This window comes from Geotrypetes seraphini, chromosome 4, assembly GCF_902459505.1.
Source record: "Geotrypetes seraphini chromosome 4, aGeoSer1.1, whole genome shotgun sequence".
In the NCBI taxonomy this organism is placed as follows: domain Eukaryota; kingdom Metazoa; phylum Chordata; class Amphibia; order Gymnophiona; family Dermophiidae; genus Geotrypetes; species Geotrypetes seraphini.
Genome location: NC_047087.1, coordinates 125,296,079 through 125,309,212, shown reverse-complemented (window position 1 = coordinate 125,309,212; position 13,134 = coordinate 125,296,079). Strand labels below are relative to the sequence as shown.

Below are 13,134 nucleotides of genomic sequence, written 5' to 3'. Positions count from 1 at the left end.
GATGTAAAAAGATATTGGTGTTTGATTCAATTACACTGGACTTAAGTGTTTCTAAAAATAAAGCCAGTGTCATTAGTACTAGCTTCAACTAAATGGAGGCACCTAATTGTAGTATTGCCCCTAAAGGGCCAAATTTATCCAAAATTAGCAGCTTTCTGGATAATGTTATCTGTGTAAGTGGATTACACATGTAAATAGTATTCCTAGCTTGTATTGATTAAACTTGTAGTCAAAAATTTATACAGATAAATTATCCATACATCTTCAGTGGTCCAGCTTATATGGATAAATTGGCTGAAAATCTACATAAAAAGATCTGGATAACTTATCCAGACATATTTATGTGGATATCAACCCCCCCCTCCCTCCTCCCTCTGTTTCTGTCTAGGATGATCTGCAATGATATAAAAAAAAAAAAACCACCACCTTAGAAAATATGGTCAACTGTCTAGTCAAATATACATAGAGGCCCTGATTCTGTATAGGACGCCCGGGAGAGGTGTTCTTTACAGAATCGGGCCTACACTAACCCTGATTCTGTAACAGACATCCATGTTACAGACGCCAGTGAGAGAATCGGGTTAGAGTAGACGCGGCCGCTACACTTATTGCGACAAGGGATAAGTATAGCAGCCACCTGTCCGATCATCGGCAGGAGGGTGCCCAACCCCTCCTGCTGGAACGCCGCCCACCCACCCTAAAACTCTTGATCGCTGGCAGGAGGGTGCCAAACCCCTCCTGCTGGAACATCCCCCTAACTCCCAATCGCCGGCAGGAGGGTGCCCAAACCCTCCTGCCGGAAAGCTGGACCCCTTCCGGACCCCCCCATGCTAACAACCCCCCTAACCTCCCCCCAACTAACCTCTAAATTGTTGGCTGGCCGGACGGGTCTTGCTGCCGTCCAGCCGGCAGGCCCGCCCCTTCCTGGCCCATCCCCGCTAAGTCTAAGGCCTGATTGGCCCAGGTTCTAGAAGCCTGGACCAATCAGGCCTTAGGCATAGCGGGTCCGCCCATCCCACTAATCCTAAGGTCTGATTGGCCAAGGCGCCTACAAGCCTGAGCACCCTCCTGCCGGCGATTAAGAGTTTCGGGGGTGGGGGGTTCCGGCAGGAGGGGTTGGGCAACCTCCTGCCGGCGATTGGGAGTTTGGGTGGGTGTTCTAGCAGGAGGGGATTGGCACCCTCCTGCCGATGATCAAGAGTTTCGGGGGGAGGGGGCGGCGGTCCAGCAGGAGGGGTTGGGCACCCTTCTGCCGGTGATCGGACAGGCGGTCACAATAAGTATTTATTGCGGCAGGGAGACGCGTAGGCCCGCCTAGGTTCGCCTAAGGCCTTTAGGCGAGCTTAGGCATCTTGCAGGCCTCCCTAGGCTCCCGGAGGCGCCTTCAATATAGGCGGCCTGCCTTGGGAGCATTTTTTTAAAAAACGTGCATCCCGATTGGCTGATTGCCTAAAATCGGGATGCACTTTGCAGAATCAGGGCCAGACTGTCCAGATCTGTCTTCTGATCTAAAAATTATTTCAAAAAGTCTCAAGATACAGTATATCTCTCTTCAGTGGAGCCTAGCCAGAAATAGAAATACATAAAGAATATACAGTATATGGTAAATGCAAGTGTTTTAAGTCATGTGTTTTAAATTGCAAGAAGCTATAGGTAACCATTAAGTTTAACAATGAGAAGTTTTTCTGACAAATGTTAGACATGTAGGTGGCATAAAATATAACATGCTGTGATTCAGAGGTCCCCAACCACTGGGCCACGGACCAGTACCGGGCTGTGAGCTGTGCCAAACTGGGCCACACAGAAAATTTTATTTACATTACAGGCAGTCCCCTGGGTTCTGTATGACTCCCTCCTCCCAGCTGCACTTCTCTTCACAAAGCCACGAGCAGCGGCTCCTACACGTTGCCCGCGGCATGTAGGAACCGTGGCTGCAGCTTTGTGAAGAGAAGTGTGGCTGGGAAGAGGGAGCTGGCCAGAACAGGTAAACACCCGTGGGAGGGAGGCACAAACTTGGGACACAATAGATGGAGGGAAGGATGAAAAGGGACGCATTGAGATAGGAGAGAGGAATGATGTTGGGACACAGAAGGAAGGGAGAGAGCACAAACTTTGGACAAAGGATGGAAAGAAGGAAGGAGGGAGGGGCATGATCTTGGGACACAGAATGGAGGGAGGGAGGACAGCATGAACTTGGGACATAGGATGGAAGAATGGAGGGAAGGAGGGAAAGAGATTCTGAGGTGGGGAGGGAATAGAAAGGGAAAATTGTTCAGCATGAGTGTCTGAGTGAGAGGGAAAGAGAGATGCACATGGGGAAATGAAGAAGGAGAAGAATTGTTGGGCACAGGGAGGGAGAGAGAATTATTGGACATGATGATGGGAGAGGAGTTAGGTACAGATGCATGGGGAAGAGAGATGAGAGAGAGAAATGTTGGATGTGGTGGCGAAGAGGGAACAGTGGGATAGATGGAAAGGGATGCAAGAGGAGCCTCAACGAGGTGGGAAGAATACTAGGATCAGATTTTGGGAGGGAAAAAAAGTTTCTCAGAGGGAAGGCTTCTGGGTTAGCCACGGACAGTGTGGTAGGTGGGAGGGAGAAATGTTGGACATTGTGGTGGAGGCAATGGAGGGAGAAATGTGACATTGTGTTGGAGAGAGGTGATACAAAGAGAAAAGTTGGGTATGGGGGTTGGTGGGTTGGGGTGAAAGATGCCGCACATGGTCCAAGTGATGAGAAAGGAAAAAATATTGGATTGTGGCAGTACAGGTGGTGGGAGAGATGCACCCTGGCAGGAGAAAAAGAGTGTGCTTTATGTAGTTTAATTTTGTGGCTACCTTAATGTATTAATAAAATTATATTTTGTGTACAGTACGCAAAGATTATATATTATGCACTTTATTGATTATGCGCTTGAATCCCTCCCCCACCCTCTACCCCCCCACCCTCCAGTTTGTGGAAAAATTATCTTGCATAAAAAAGATCCATGGTGCAAAAAAGGTTGTGGACCGCTGGTATGATTTACACCTAGCGAATCTGTACATGGTACTATAACAAATAAATTGCATGGATACAGAATTTAAGTCCAAAATGGATTGCAGTTTTGTTTAAGCAGTGGGATGAAGTGACTTGATCAAGGTCACACCTTGAGAATTTAGAGCAGGGGTAGGGAACTTGTGGCCTAGGTCATTAAGTGTGGCCTTTTCATTGAATCTAAATTCTATAAAAATAAAATGATTTGTTCTGTAAAATTTGAACCAATCCTTTTATTTTTATTAATACATTTTTGTTCATCTTTTATATTTATATTTTATTTTTAAAATACCAAAAAATAAAATAACCTTCAATAAAATAATCCTTCCCGGCTTACTGGCACAATTAGAACATTAGTAAGCCATAAGGGCTAAATTGACGCTGCAATGCTCATGATTTAATTCGTAGTTCTTACTTCCCCGTTTGACTGGTGCCTCTGCCACATGAGGCTGTTTGATGAGAGTTTTGGGGGGTCGAGTACGCTAATCTGTTATCAGCTTTTGATAACTATGTTTTCGTTTGAAATGGAATTTGTAAATAGTTGCACAGCTCAACAATATTTTTTAATTCTGTCTGCTTAACAGCCTGTCATGTCAAAGATGGCCAAGAGAATGCTGAAGGAAGAAAACAGATTTTGATAAAGATTGGGAATTGCAATATTATCTTCTTTCTGCTAAAGATAAGATGATTTCCTTGCTTTGTGATACTGCATTATCAACATTAAAGAAATCCAGTGCTCATCAGCATTATAACACTCAAAAGGACCACAAATATTTTAAATTAGAGGGAATGACGCATAAGGTTGTATTGCAGAAATTAAAAGATGAAAAGCAAAAGCAAAGACAATTCTTTCAAGCAGCAATGAGACCTGGAAATAATGTCACTGAAGCAACATATAAAATAGCTTATATATTTGGTGGGGGGGGGGGGGGGGAGGACCATTCATTGATGTAGAAATTGTGAATGTATTGTCGAAATTGTAGGATGTTTAGATTCTGATAACATTTCAAAGTACAAACAACTGTCTCTTTCAAGGAGAACCATAACTGATTGGTTACATGAATTAGCATTTAACTTAACAGAACAACTTCAGCCAATACTCCAAAAGGAAAATATATATTCAGTCGCTTTGGATGAATCAACTGATAATACTGGCTCTGCACAGGTTTTATACTTCATTTGGGTCATAACTGAAGATTTTCTTTGCTATTAAGAGTTGCTCGGTTTGGGCACTCTTGCAAACAGAACATGGGGAACAGATATCTTCCAACAACTTTCAAGATAAATGTTGTGAAGTAGGACTGAATTTGGTAAATTTAGTGAGTGTATGTACAGATGGTGCACCTTTCATGACAGGAAAACATGAAGGGTTTATTGCACAGATAAAAAAAAGTATTAACAGATCCAAATGCTCTTATTTCTTTTCATTGTATCTTGAATCAGCAAAATCTCTGTGCTAAAGCTACTGTTTTAAGTGACACTTTGCAACAAGTTACATAGAAACATGACAGCAGATAAAGGCCAAATGGCCCATCCAGTCTGCCCATCCACAGTTACTATTATCGTGCAATATGGCATCGTCAGTTTTGTTTACATGCTAAAGTTGAATGATGAGGTATTCAGTTTGGATTTGCTATTGTAAAGTGTGGATTCAGTGTGGATATCATTGTAAAGTGCATTGGCTATTGCAGGGATAGATGTTAGCCAAAATTGTATCTTTGCGAGAACAGATATCCCTGCAGCCAGCCACAGAATATATGAAAAGGCAGCACTGGCATGCACAGCCTGGGCTTTTCATTAATACTTAGGAAAAATGGGTCAATTGTAGTTTCTCCTACTGTAAACCGCGTCGAGCTCTACGAACGTGGAGATGATGCGGTATACAAACCTAAGGATTAGATTAGATTAGATTAGATAGTTAAATTTTATAAAGAACAGAATCAACAATGTGAATTTTTGAAGGAAGATTTTTATAGAAATTCTGCATTTCTGTGTGATATCATGTCAAATCAAAATGACTTGAATATTTGCAAGGTAAAACTAAATCTATAGATATTTGTTAAAAAAAAAAATCAAAGCATTTTAAAAAAGAGCTATCTTTTTTTCAAAACACTTCTTCAAAAGAAAATTTCAGATGAACATTTTCCCCAATTAGCAAAGGTCACTGATGAGCTGGATGATTTATATATGTGAATACGCAGCTGTTACAGACCTATTAATTGGAGAAACAATGAAAGGTTTGCTGACTTTGAGAATCATGACATTATACTCAGATTAGCATTTCAGCCTCACCTAGTTGATATCATCAAGGCACCTAAAGAACTACAGATGGAATTGAGCTCTCCGTAGATGACATTTTAAAGTCATTGTTTGATGCTAAGAAAGATCCAATTGAAATATGGAAAAATGCAGTAGAATACCCATGCCTTCGACAACATGCCTGAAAAATTCTTTCTTGCTTTTCAACCACTTATTGCTGCCAATCTACATTGTCCTACGTAATAACCCAAATCAAGACACCCTTAAGATCACACATGACTGACCTATCTAGAGGATCAACTGAAACTACGGACCTTCATGCTGCAACCAAATATTCAAATTCTCTCCAATAGTTTTTGATTTTTTAAATTACTAAGCACATGGTAGCTTAATATTTGCAAAATAATGTACATTTTTAAGTATGTCTAATTGAAGTTTCTTGAATGCGGCCTTCCAAGATGAAAATGTTCCCCACCTCCAATTTACAGTCTCCAAATATCTTGTTCTGACTACCATTTGGCAGTTAAAGTAGGTGGGTTTAAAGGGGATTTAAGCAGATTCCTGAAGGAAAATCCATAGACAGTCATGAGCCAGGTAACAGAATGCTGGACTAAAGGACCTTTGGTCTGACCCAACATGGCATATGTTAGGTTCTTATTCTAATATCTCCACTTTTGACCTTTATGCCTACCCTTTTACCCTTCCTTCAGGCAATCTGTCTGCAAAAGCCAGACTGGCAGAAAGATGAACAGACCGAAGTAGTTCAAAATAATCCAAAAGGAGAATTTTATTAGCAACAACATAGAAAGGGTTAAAAACTATGCCATTTCACCTTTCTTGGGCTGTGTCAAGGTCCAATGGTACCAGCCAGGGGTCAAATCCAACTTACATCAAATCTTATCAAAATGTTTCTTTTCCTCAATTGTGAGGTCTTGTTGCCAATTCTGAATTGGATCATTTTGGATACTTGGTCTATTCTTGGTCTACTCATCTTTCTGGCTCTCCTGCATGTTATTGTTGCTCTCTCATTTTGTAAGTCTGTGAAAATATGGGGAAGAAGGATATGCTAATGAGCAAGTTAATAGAAAAACTTCTGGGCCAGTGGTACCAACCAATTCCAAGTCTGTTTTGATTTTCTTGTCTCTGGTCTGTTTTTGTTTAAAGTTTTGATTAGTAGTTTAGTGAAATGTATACTTTTGTTTTGCAGATTATGACTGTACCAAATGATCCATACACTTTCCTGTCATGCGGTGAGGATGGTACCGTTAGGTGGTTTGATACCCGAATGAAGACTAATTGTATAAAGGAAGATTGCAGAGATGTAAGAAAGACATTTTGTTAAGATAGTGCTCTTAGACAAGATACAAAGTTTGGATTCAGTTGGCACCCATGGCAATGGTGACACGCATCGCCACTTGGATGACCCCCACTCTTCCCCACCGCTTGGGTGCCTCCCCATTCTTCTCCATCAGTTGAGAGTTTCTTCCCCCTGGCTTCCGCGTATCTCTTGAAATGTTTGCCGGCTGCTCACATCAGCGTTTGCTCCCTTCTAACATCACCAAGAAGTGACGGCAGGAGGGAACTGACACTGGCGCGAGCAACAAGTGGAAGATGTTGCTCACACAGTGAACATTTAAAAAACTACACCAAAGGGGGAGAGTCAGAGAGGAGGAGAGGCACTGGTGACCTCCATGAAGACAGCATCTGGGGCAGTCCATCCCCCACCCCCTTAAACGCCACTGCTTAGGCATATCCCTTTTTACCACCAACCCATAAAAGAACAGTTTTTTCCTATGTTCAGCTTAAGAGTGTGAGCATCCATCCAGGCAAGTACCCTATCAAAACATCTATTCACGAAGGGGCTCATTTTTCAAAGCACTTAGGGGTGTGGCGCAGTGGTTAAAGCTACAGCATCAGCATCCTGAGGTTGTGGGTTCAAATCCATGTTGCTCCTTATGATACTGGGTAAGTCACTTAATCCCCCCATTGCCCCAGGTACATTAGATAGATTGTGGGCCTGCCAGGACAGAGAGTGAAAAATGTTTGCATACCTAAATAAATTCATGTAAACCATTTTGAGCTCTTCTGTGAGAACAGTATAGAAAATTCTGCTGCCCATCAATATCTCTCCTCGCTTCTCTGTCCTTATTCACCTCCCAGAGAACTCCATTCCTCAGTTAAGTCACTCTTAACATTACCCTTCTCCTCCACTGCCAATTCCAGACTTCGTTCCTTTCATCTACCTGCCTCCTATGCCTGGAATAAATTACCCGAGTTTGTCCGTCAAGCCCCTTCCCTTGTTTAAAAGCAGACTGAAAACCCACCTTTTTGATATCTTTCAATCCTTAACTCTATTCCTCAGCCCTCCAACACAGCCTGCTGATTAACCATTCCCCTTAACTGTATCCATGACATCCTGTTTGTCTGTCTTGCCTGTTTAGATTGTAAGCTCTTTTGAGCAGGGACTGTTTTCTTATGCTTTGTGACTTTGCAGCGCTGCATGCATCTGGTAGCGCTATAGAAATAATTAATAGTAGTAGTAGAATAGAATAAATAAATAAATCAGATACACAAAATACTATAGGTTTCTATAATACTTTGCGTATCTAAGTGCTTTTAAAATGAGCCTCCAAATCATATCTCATTCACTAAAAACTGAAAAGGGACAACAATATGAATGCTATTTGCATAGATAAAGAAGGATATTTCTAGACGGTAAATATAATAGGAGAGAATAAATACTTTTTGGCCCCTCTAATTTGGAATGCTGGGAGTAAGACATATCATTTTTGCTACCTCTGTACATATGATTCCTTAAAAAAAAAAAGAAAAAAAGAAGAAAACTAATTCTAATCATTCACCGAGGACAAGCAGGCATTATATTCTCACATGTGATGACAACATGCACGAAACCCTGCATGGACAGTCAAAAAATGTACTGTCACTTGAAAACTTTAAGACCTCCTACACTGCACATGTGCTGGAGCCTTCTCGCCTGATGTCAGTTTATAGGACCCTCAGTTCTTAGTTTTCCACAAAGCTGACAAGCTGTGTTTTAGAGTCTCAAAGCTTGTCAAACTTTGATTCTTTTAAGTGCCTTCCCATTATTTTTTCCCTTATTTTTATCGTAGTATTTTATTTTCTTCTATTTCCTAACGTTTTGTTAAAAAATTTTCATTTTTCACCAACTTCAATTTTTCAGGCTCTTTTCAGTCTGTCATCATGCCGGGAACTTAAATGTTTTTTCGGTATCCTACCTACTCGAACTTGCTGGGCTATATGAGAGGCCATTGAAAAGTTCTCAACTCAGCCAAGAAGAGAATGATGAGGAGCCATGAAACCTTTCTATATAAGTTATTCTATGCTTTTCTTGACACTTTTCGTTTCAATGATATGAAATGAAATGAAAAGTGTCAAAGAAAGTATGGAATAACTTGTAAATTTCATAGCTTCACATCATTTTCTTCTTGGTTGGGCTGAGAAATTTTCAGCAGCCCCTTATAGAGCCCTTTGACTTTGCGTCAGCAGTTTTTCCATCGATGTCCAAGGCTCCTAGTGGCTTCAAGCGATGCATTCAATGTCAAAGAACCATTTCCTCGCTGAATGATTAGAATTAATTTTTTTTTTTTTTAAAGAATCATATGTATAATCATAGCTGGTGTGTTCAGTGCCTATGTCCAGATCATTGAGACATTTCATGCATCCTCTGCGTTCATAAGCAGAAGAGGTTGTTTAAAGCAGTGTTCTTCAACCTTTTGACACCTATGGACCGGTGGAAATAAAATAATTATTTTGTGGATCGGCACCGGTCCAAGGACCGGCAGTTGAAGAACACTGGGCAGTTGAAGAACATCTTCGCCCCAGACCCCACCCCCATAATAGTACTAATTGTAACACCATTTTTTCCATTCATTTTTCATATATACACACAATATAATTGTATTAACAACACATAATGGTTAACCACAAAATTAAAATACACAAAGCACACTGTATGCTTTTTAACATTCATTCCTACTAGAAGACAGATAACCCCATGCAAATGCAGGACCATAAACTAAAAGTACTAATATTTACAAACAAACCCTAAGATGCAAGACTCTGCAAGCAGTACAACCCCAGAGGAAAAGAAACAAATGCATTTCTTCCTGAACAGACAAATCAATCACTAAATAAAAAATTAAAAGCATTTCCCCTACCGTTGTTGTCTCTCTCTCTCCATATGCCTTGCCTTCTGGCCTGCCCCCCAGTGTTAACTTTGGGCCGGTCCACTGTGTGTCCCTGAGTGCTGCATTGCACAAAGCTGTGGGCAGCGGCTCCTTGCGCATGTTCCATGCCTCATCTGGAAGCCTTCCCTCTGACGTTGTGACACAATCACCCCAAGGTCTTTAGATCCTCAGACACAATCACCCCAAGGTCCCTCTCTCCGTCAGTGCTTATCAGCCTTTTGCCTCCCAGCTAGACAAGCCACATGCCAGTGCTTCAATATAATTTGATTTATAAACTAGGACCCCCCCTTACTGAATTAAAATCTAGAGTTCATATGGAACAGGACATGGCTCCTCTAGTACGTCATTGGCAATTAATGGGACAAACATTGAATGACATCAGATGGAGAGTTATCGATTCAGTAAAAGTAGGGTGGGAATATTGAAAAACTCTTGAATTAGAAAGAGCAATGCTGGATCTTTATATCTTCCATTTCTAGCCAAACTACTCAAGCGTGCTGTCCTCTATCGCTGCCTTGACTTCCTTTCATCTCGACAGACTCTTAATCCTCTACATTCAGGCTTCCAACCCCTACATTCCATAGAGACTGCCCTCACCAAAGTCTGCAGTGACCTGTTCCTGGCCAGATCTAAGGCCTTTACTCGATCCTCATCCTTCTTGACTTGTCTGTTGCCTTTGACACTGTTAATCACTACTTACTCCTTGATACACTGTCCTCACTTGGACTCCACGAGTCTGTCCACTCCTGGTTTGCCTCCTACATCTAGACAAAACCAAAAAGGTTGACCCTAGGAAATCCACAGAGAAGAAAGTCCAAGAGAAACAAAAAAAAAACAACAAAAAACCCACTGTGGAGTGACAATAATCCTGAAATGTATTTTATTGAGAATTTCAAAGTTCCAAAAGTAAAATTAAGTAATCCACATAAAAATAAGGTAATCCACATAAAAATCTAAAGGGCCCAGTCCGCTGGAAACGTAGGACCCAACACGGTCCATGTTTCAACCAGATGGTCTTCTTCATGGGTCCCTGAAAGTCCTATAGTAGTAGATACATTGAATAACTAGCGTGTGAAAAATCGTGAGGAAAGCACTGCTTAAAACCAAAGCAATACTGTCATTGTTTATTGTGAATAAGACTTGACACATACGTGTTTCAGCCACTATGGCCTGCCTCAGGAGTCTGAATCTTTATAAAAGAATAAATATCACATATATTTTAAAGCCTTATTAATGTGATTCTCAAAGTAAAAGTATATTTGATAAAATGTGGATCATAAAAGCTTAGCCAAGCAGATTTCAGTTGTCTCACCAGGGCTCTACTTCAGCTGGTGAGAAATTGAGCATCACAGTTCATCTTTTCTGTCTTTCTTGTGCCTCTACCGTGTGAAAGTAGGATCTCCTGTTTTGGTGTGACCCTTTCCTTAAATCACGTCACTGGCTACCTATCCGCCTTCGAATACAGTTCAAACTCTATTACTAACTTATAAGTGTGTTCATTCTGCTGCCCCTCAATATCTCTCTTCTCATCTCTCCTTATACACCTCCCACCTTCCTCAGATCAGCTGCTCTTAGCTGTACCCTTTTCCTCCACTGACAATTCCAGACTTCGTTCCTTTCATCTAGTTACCCCATTTGCTTGGAATAAACTACCTGAGTTTGTCCGCTGCGCCCCTTCCCTTGTTTAAAAACAGACTGATAATCCACCTTTTTGATGTAACCTTCAGTTCATAACACTACTCCCCATTGTCCTAGCCAGCAGATTAGCCATTCCCCCCTAACAATATCCATGGCATCCTATTTGTCTGTTTAGATTGTAAGCTCCTTCAAACAGGGACTGTCTGCTTCATGTCTCTGTACAGTACTGCGTATGTCTAGTAGCACTATAGAAATAATTAATAGTAGTAGAAGTAGAAGTCACAACTCTTCATGCTTATAGGCTGTTGAAAACATCTAAGCTGGTGCACTCTTAAAAAAATTTTCTAGTAAAAATTGCTGTGTCAAGGTTTTTGGCCTGAGTATATACACAGTTCTCAGCAAGTACAATGTTTTTTCCTTACAGGATATTTTAATTAACTGTCGACGTGCTGCCACCTCAGTAGCCATCTGCCCTACCATCCCATATTATCTCGCTGTTGGGTGCTCTGATAGCTCGGTGAGAATTTATGACCGACGAATGCTGGGCACAAGAGCTACAGGTATGAAATCCAAATTGGGAAGAATTTTGTATAGAATACAAGATAGAGCTGTAATGAAAACATAGTGTTTTTGCAGCAGGGAGGGGATTGTAGTCATTTGCAAATCATGGGAGCAAAGCTTGAGATACCAGAGATTTCAGATGAGTAATATTTATTTATTTAATTTTATTGTACTTACTATACCGCTAAAACTAGTCAAAAAGAATTAAGCAATTTACAAACACTAAAAAATTAGAAAGGAACTATAATTGATAGGACAGATAACACTAAGGAGAGGTACCGTATATACTTGAATATAGGATGAGATTTTGGGGCCAATGGGGGTCTCGTCCTATATTCAGGTCATCACCCGCCCCCTCCCTGACTTAATGCAGTCCTCTGATAGGATGGGACAGGAACAATGCCTCCCGTCTCCTGGCCCGGCTGATGCAAATCATTTTTTTACCCTCCCCAACTTATCTTTTCTGCTACCACCCCCCCCCCCCCAAATACCTTTTTAGTTATCCCTAGTGGTCCAGTGGTGTATGGGCAGGATCACGCTCCTGCCCTGCGCACCTCTTTTGACTTGCTGATCGGAGCTCGCGGCAGCCATTCTGCTAGCGGCACAGGGCCGCACAGGAGCTCGAGAAGCTCACTCCTGCATGCCTGGGCGCCACGAACCCCGATTGGCGAGTTGAAGGAGGTGCGCAGAGCAGGAGCGCGGTTCTTCCCATACACCGCTGGACCACCAGGGATAACTAAGGCCCGCTAACCGAGTAGTGTGCTCTAATCGATTTAGCGTGCACTAAACGCTAATGCGTGCATGTTAGTCTATAGACGCATTAGCGTTTAGCGCGCACTAATTCGATTGGCGCACACTAATCAGTTAGCCCACCTTAGTAAAAGAGGGGGTAAAAAGGTACCGGAGGGGATAGCAGAAAAGGTATGTGGGCTGGGGAGGGTAAAAAAAATGATTTGCATCGGACGGGATGGGAGATGGGAGGAATTTTTCCTGTCCCGGCCCAGCCAGAGGTGGAAGAGAAGGTGGGACAGGGTGCAAAGTCTAACAGGGAGGGGGGACAGGGTGCAGTGCAGAGCCTGGCAAGTAGTGAGGGGGGCTGGCTGCATAGCCTGGTAGGGCAGGGAGGGAAGGGGGCTGGGTGCAAAGCCTGTCAGGGCATGGCCCTTGAATATTAAGCCCCCATCTTATATTCAAGTCAACCATTTCTCCTCCTTTTTGGAGGGAAAAATGGGGCTCTCGACTTATATTCGGATCAGCTTATATTCAAGTATATATGGTAAATAAATGGGGAAGGTTGGCAAGGGGATAAGGTGATTGGAGAAGGAGAATCTATTTTATTGACTTTTATTTAATACTCTCCAGGCAACATTTTATGCTTTCAAAAACATTAAGAGATGTATATTAAAGTATGAA

The 13,134-nt window shown here is 41.9% G+C and overlaps 1 protein-coding gene across 6 annotated transcripts in view; it reads left to right on the top strand.

Moving 5' to 3' along the window:
• DCAF6 (DDB1 and CUL4 associated factor 6) overlaps positions 1-13,134 on the top strand; it is a 357,580-nt gene that overhangs the window by 90,899 nt on the left and 253,547 nt on the right. For all 6 annotated transcript variants that reach the window (XM_033941039.1, XM_033941044.1, XM_033941043.1 and 3 more), the window contains exons 5-6: positions 6,501-6,614; positions 11,585-11,720. In XM_033941039.1, the coding sequence (XP_033796930.1) occupies positions 6,501-6,614; positions 11,585-11,720 (250 nt within the window). The remainder of the gene's footprint in view (positions 1-6,500; positions 6,615-11,584; positions 11,721-13,134) is intronic.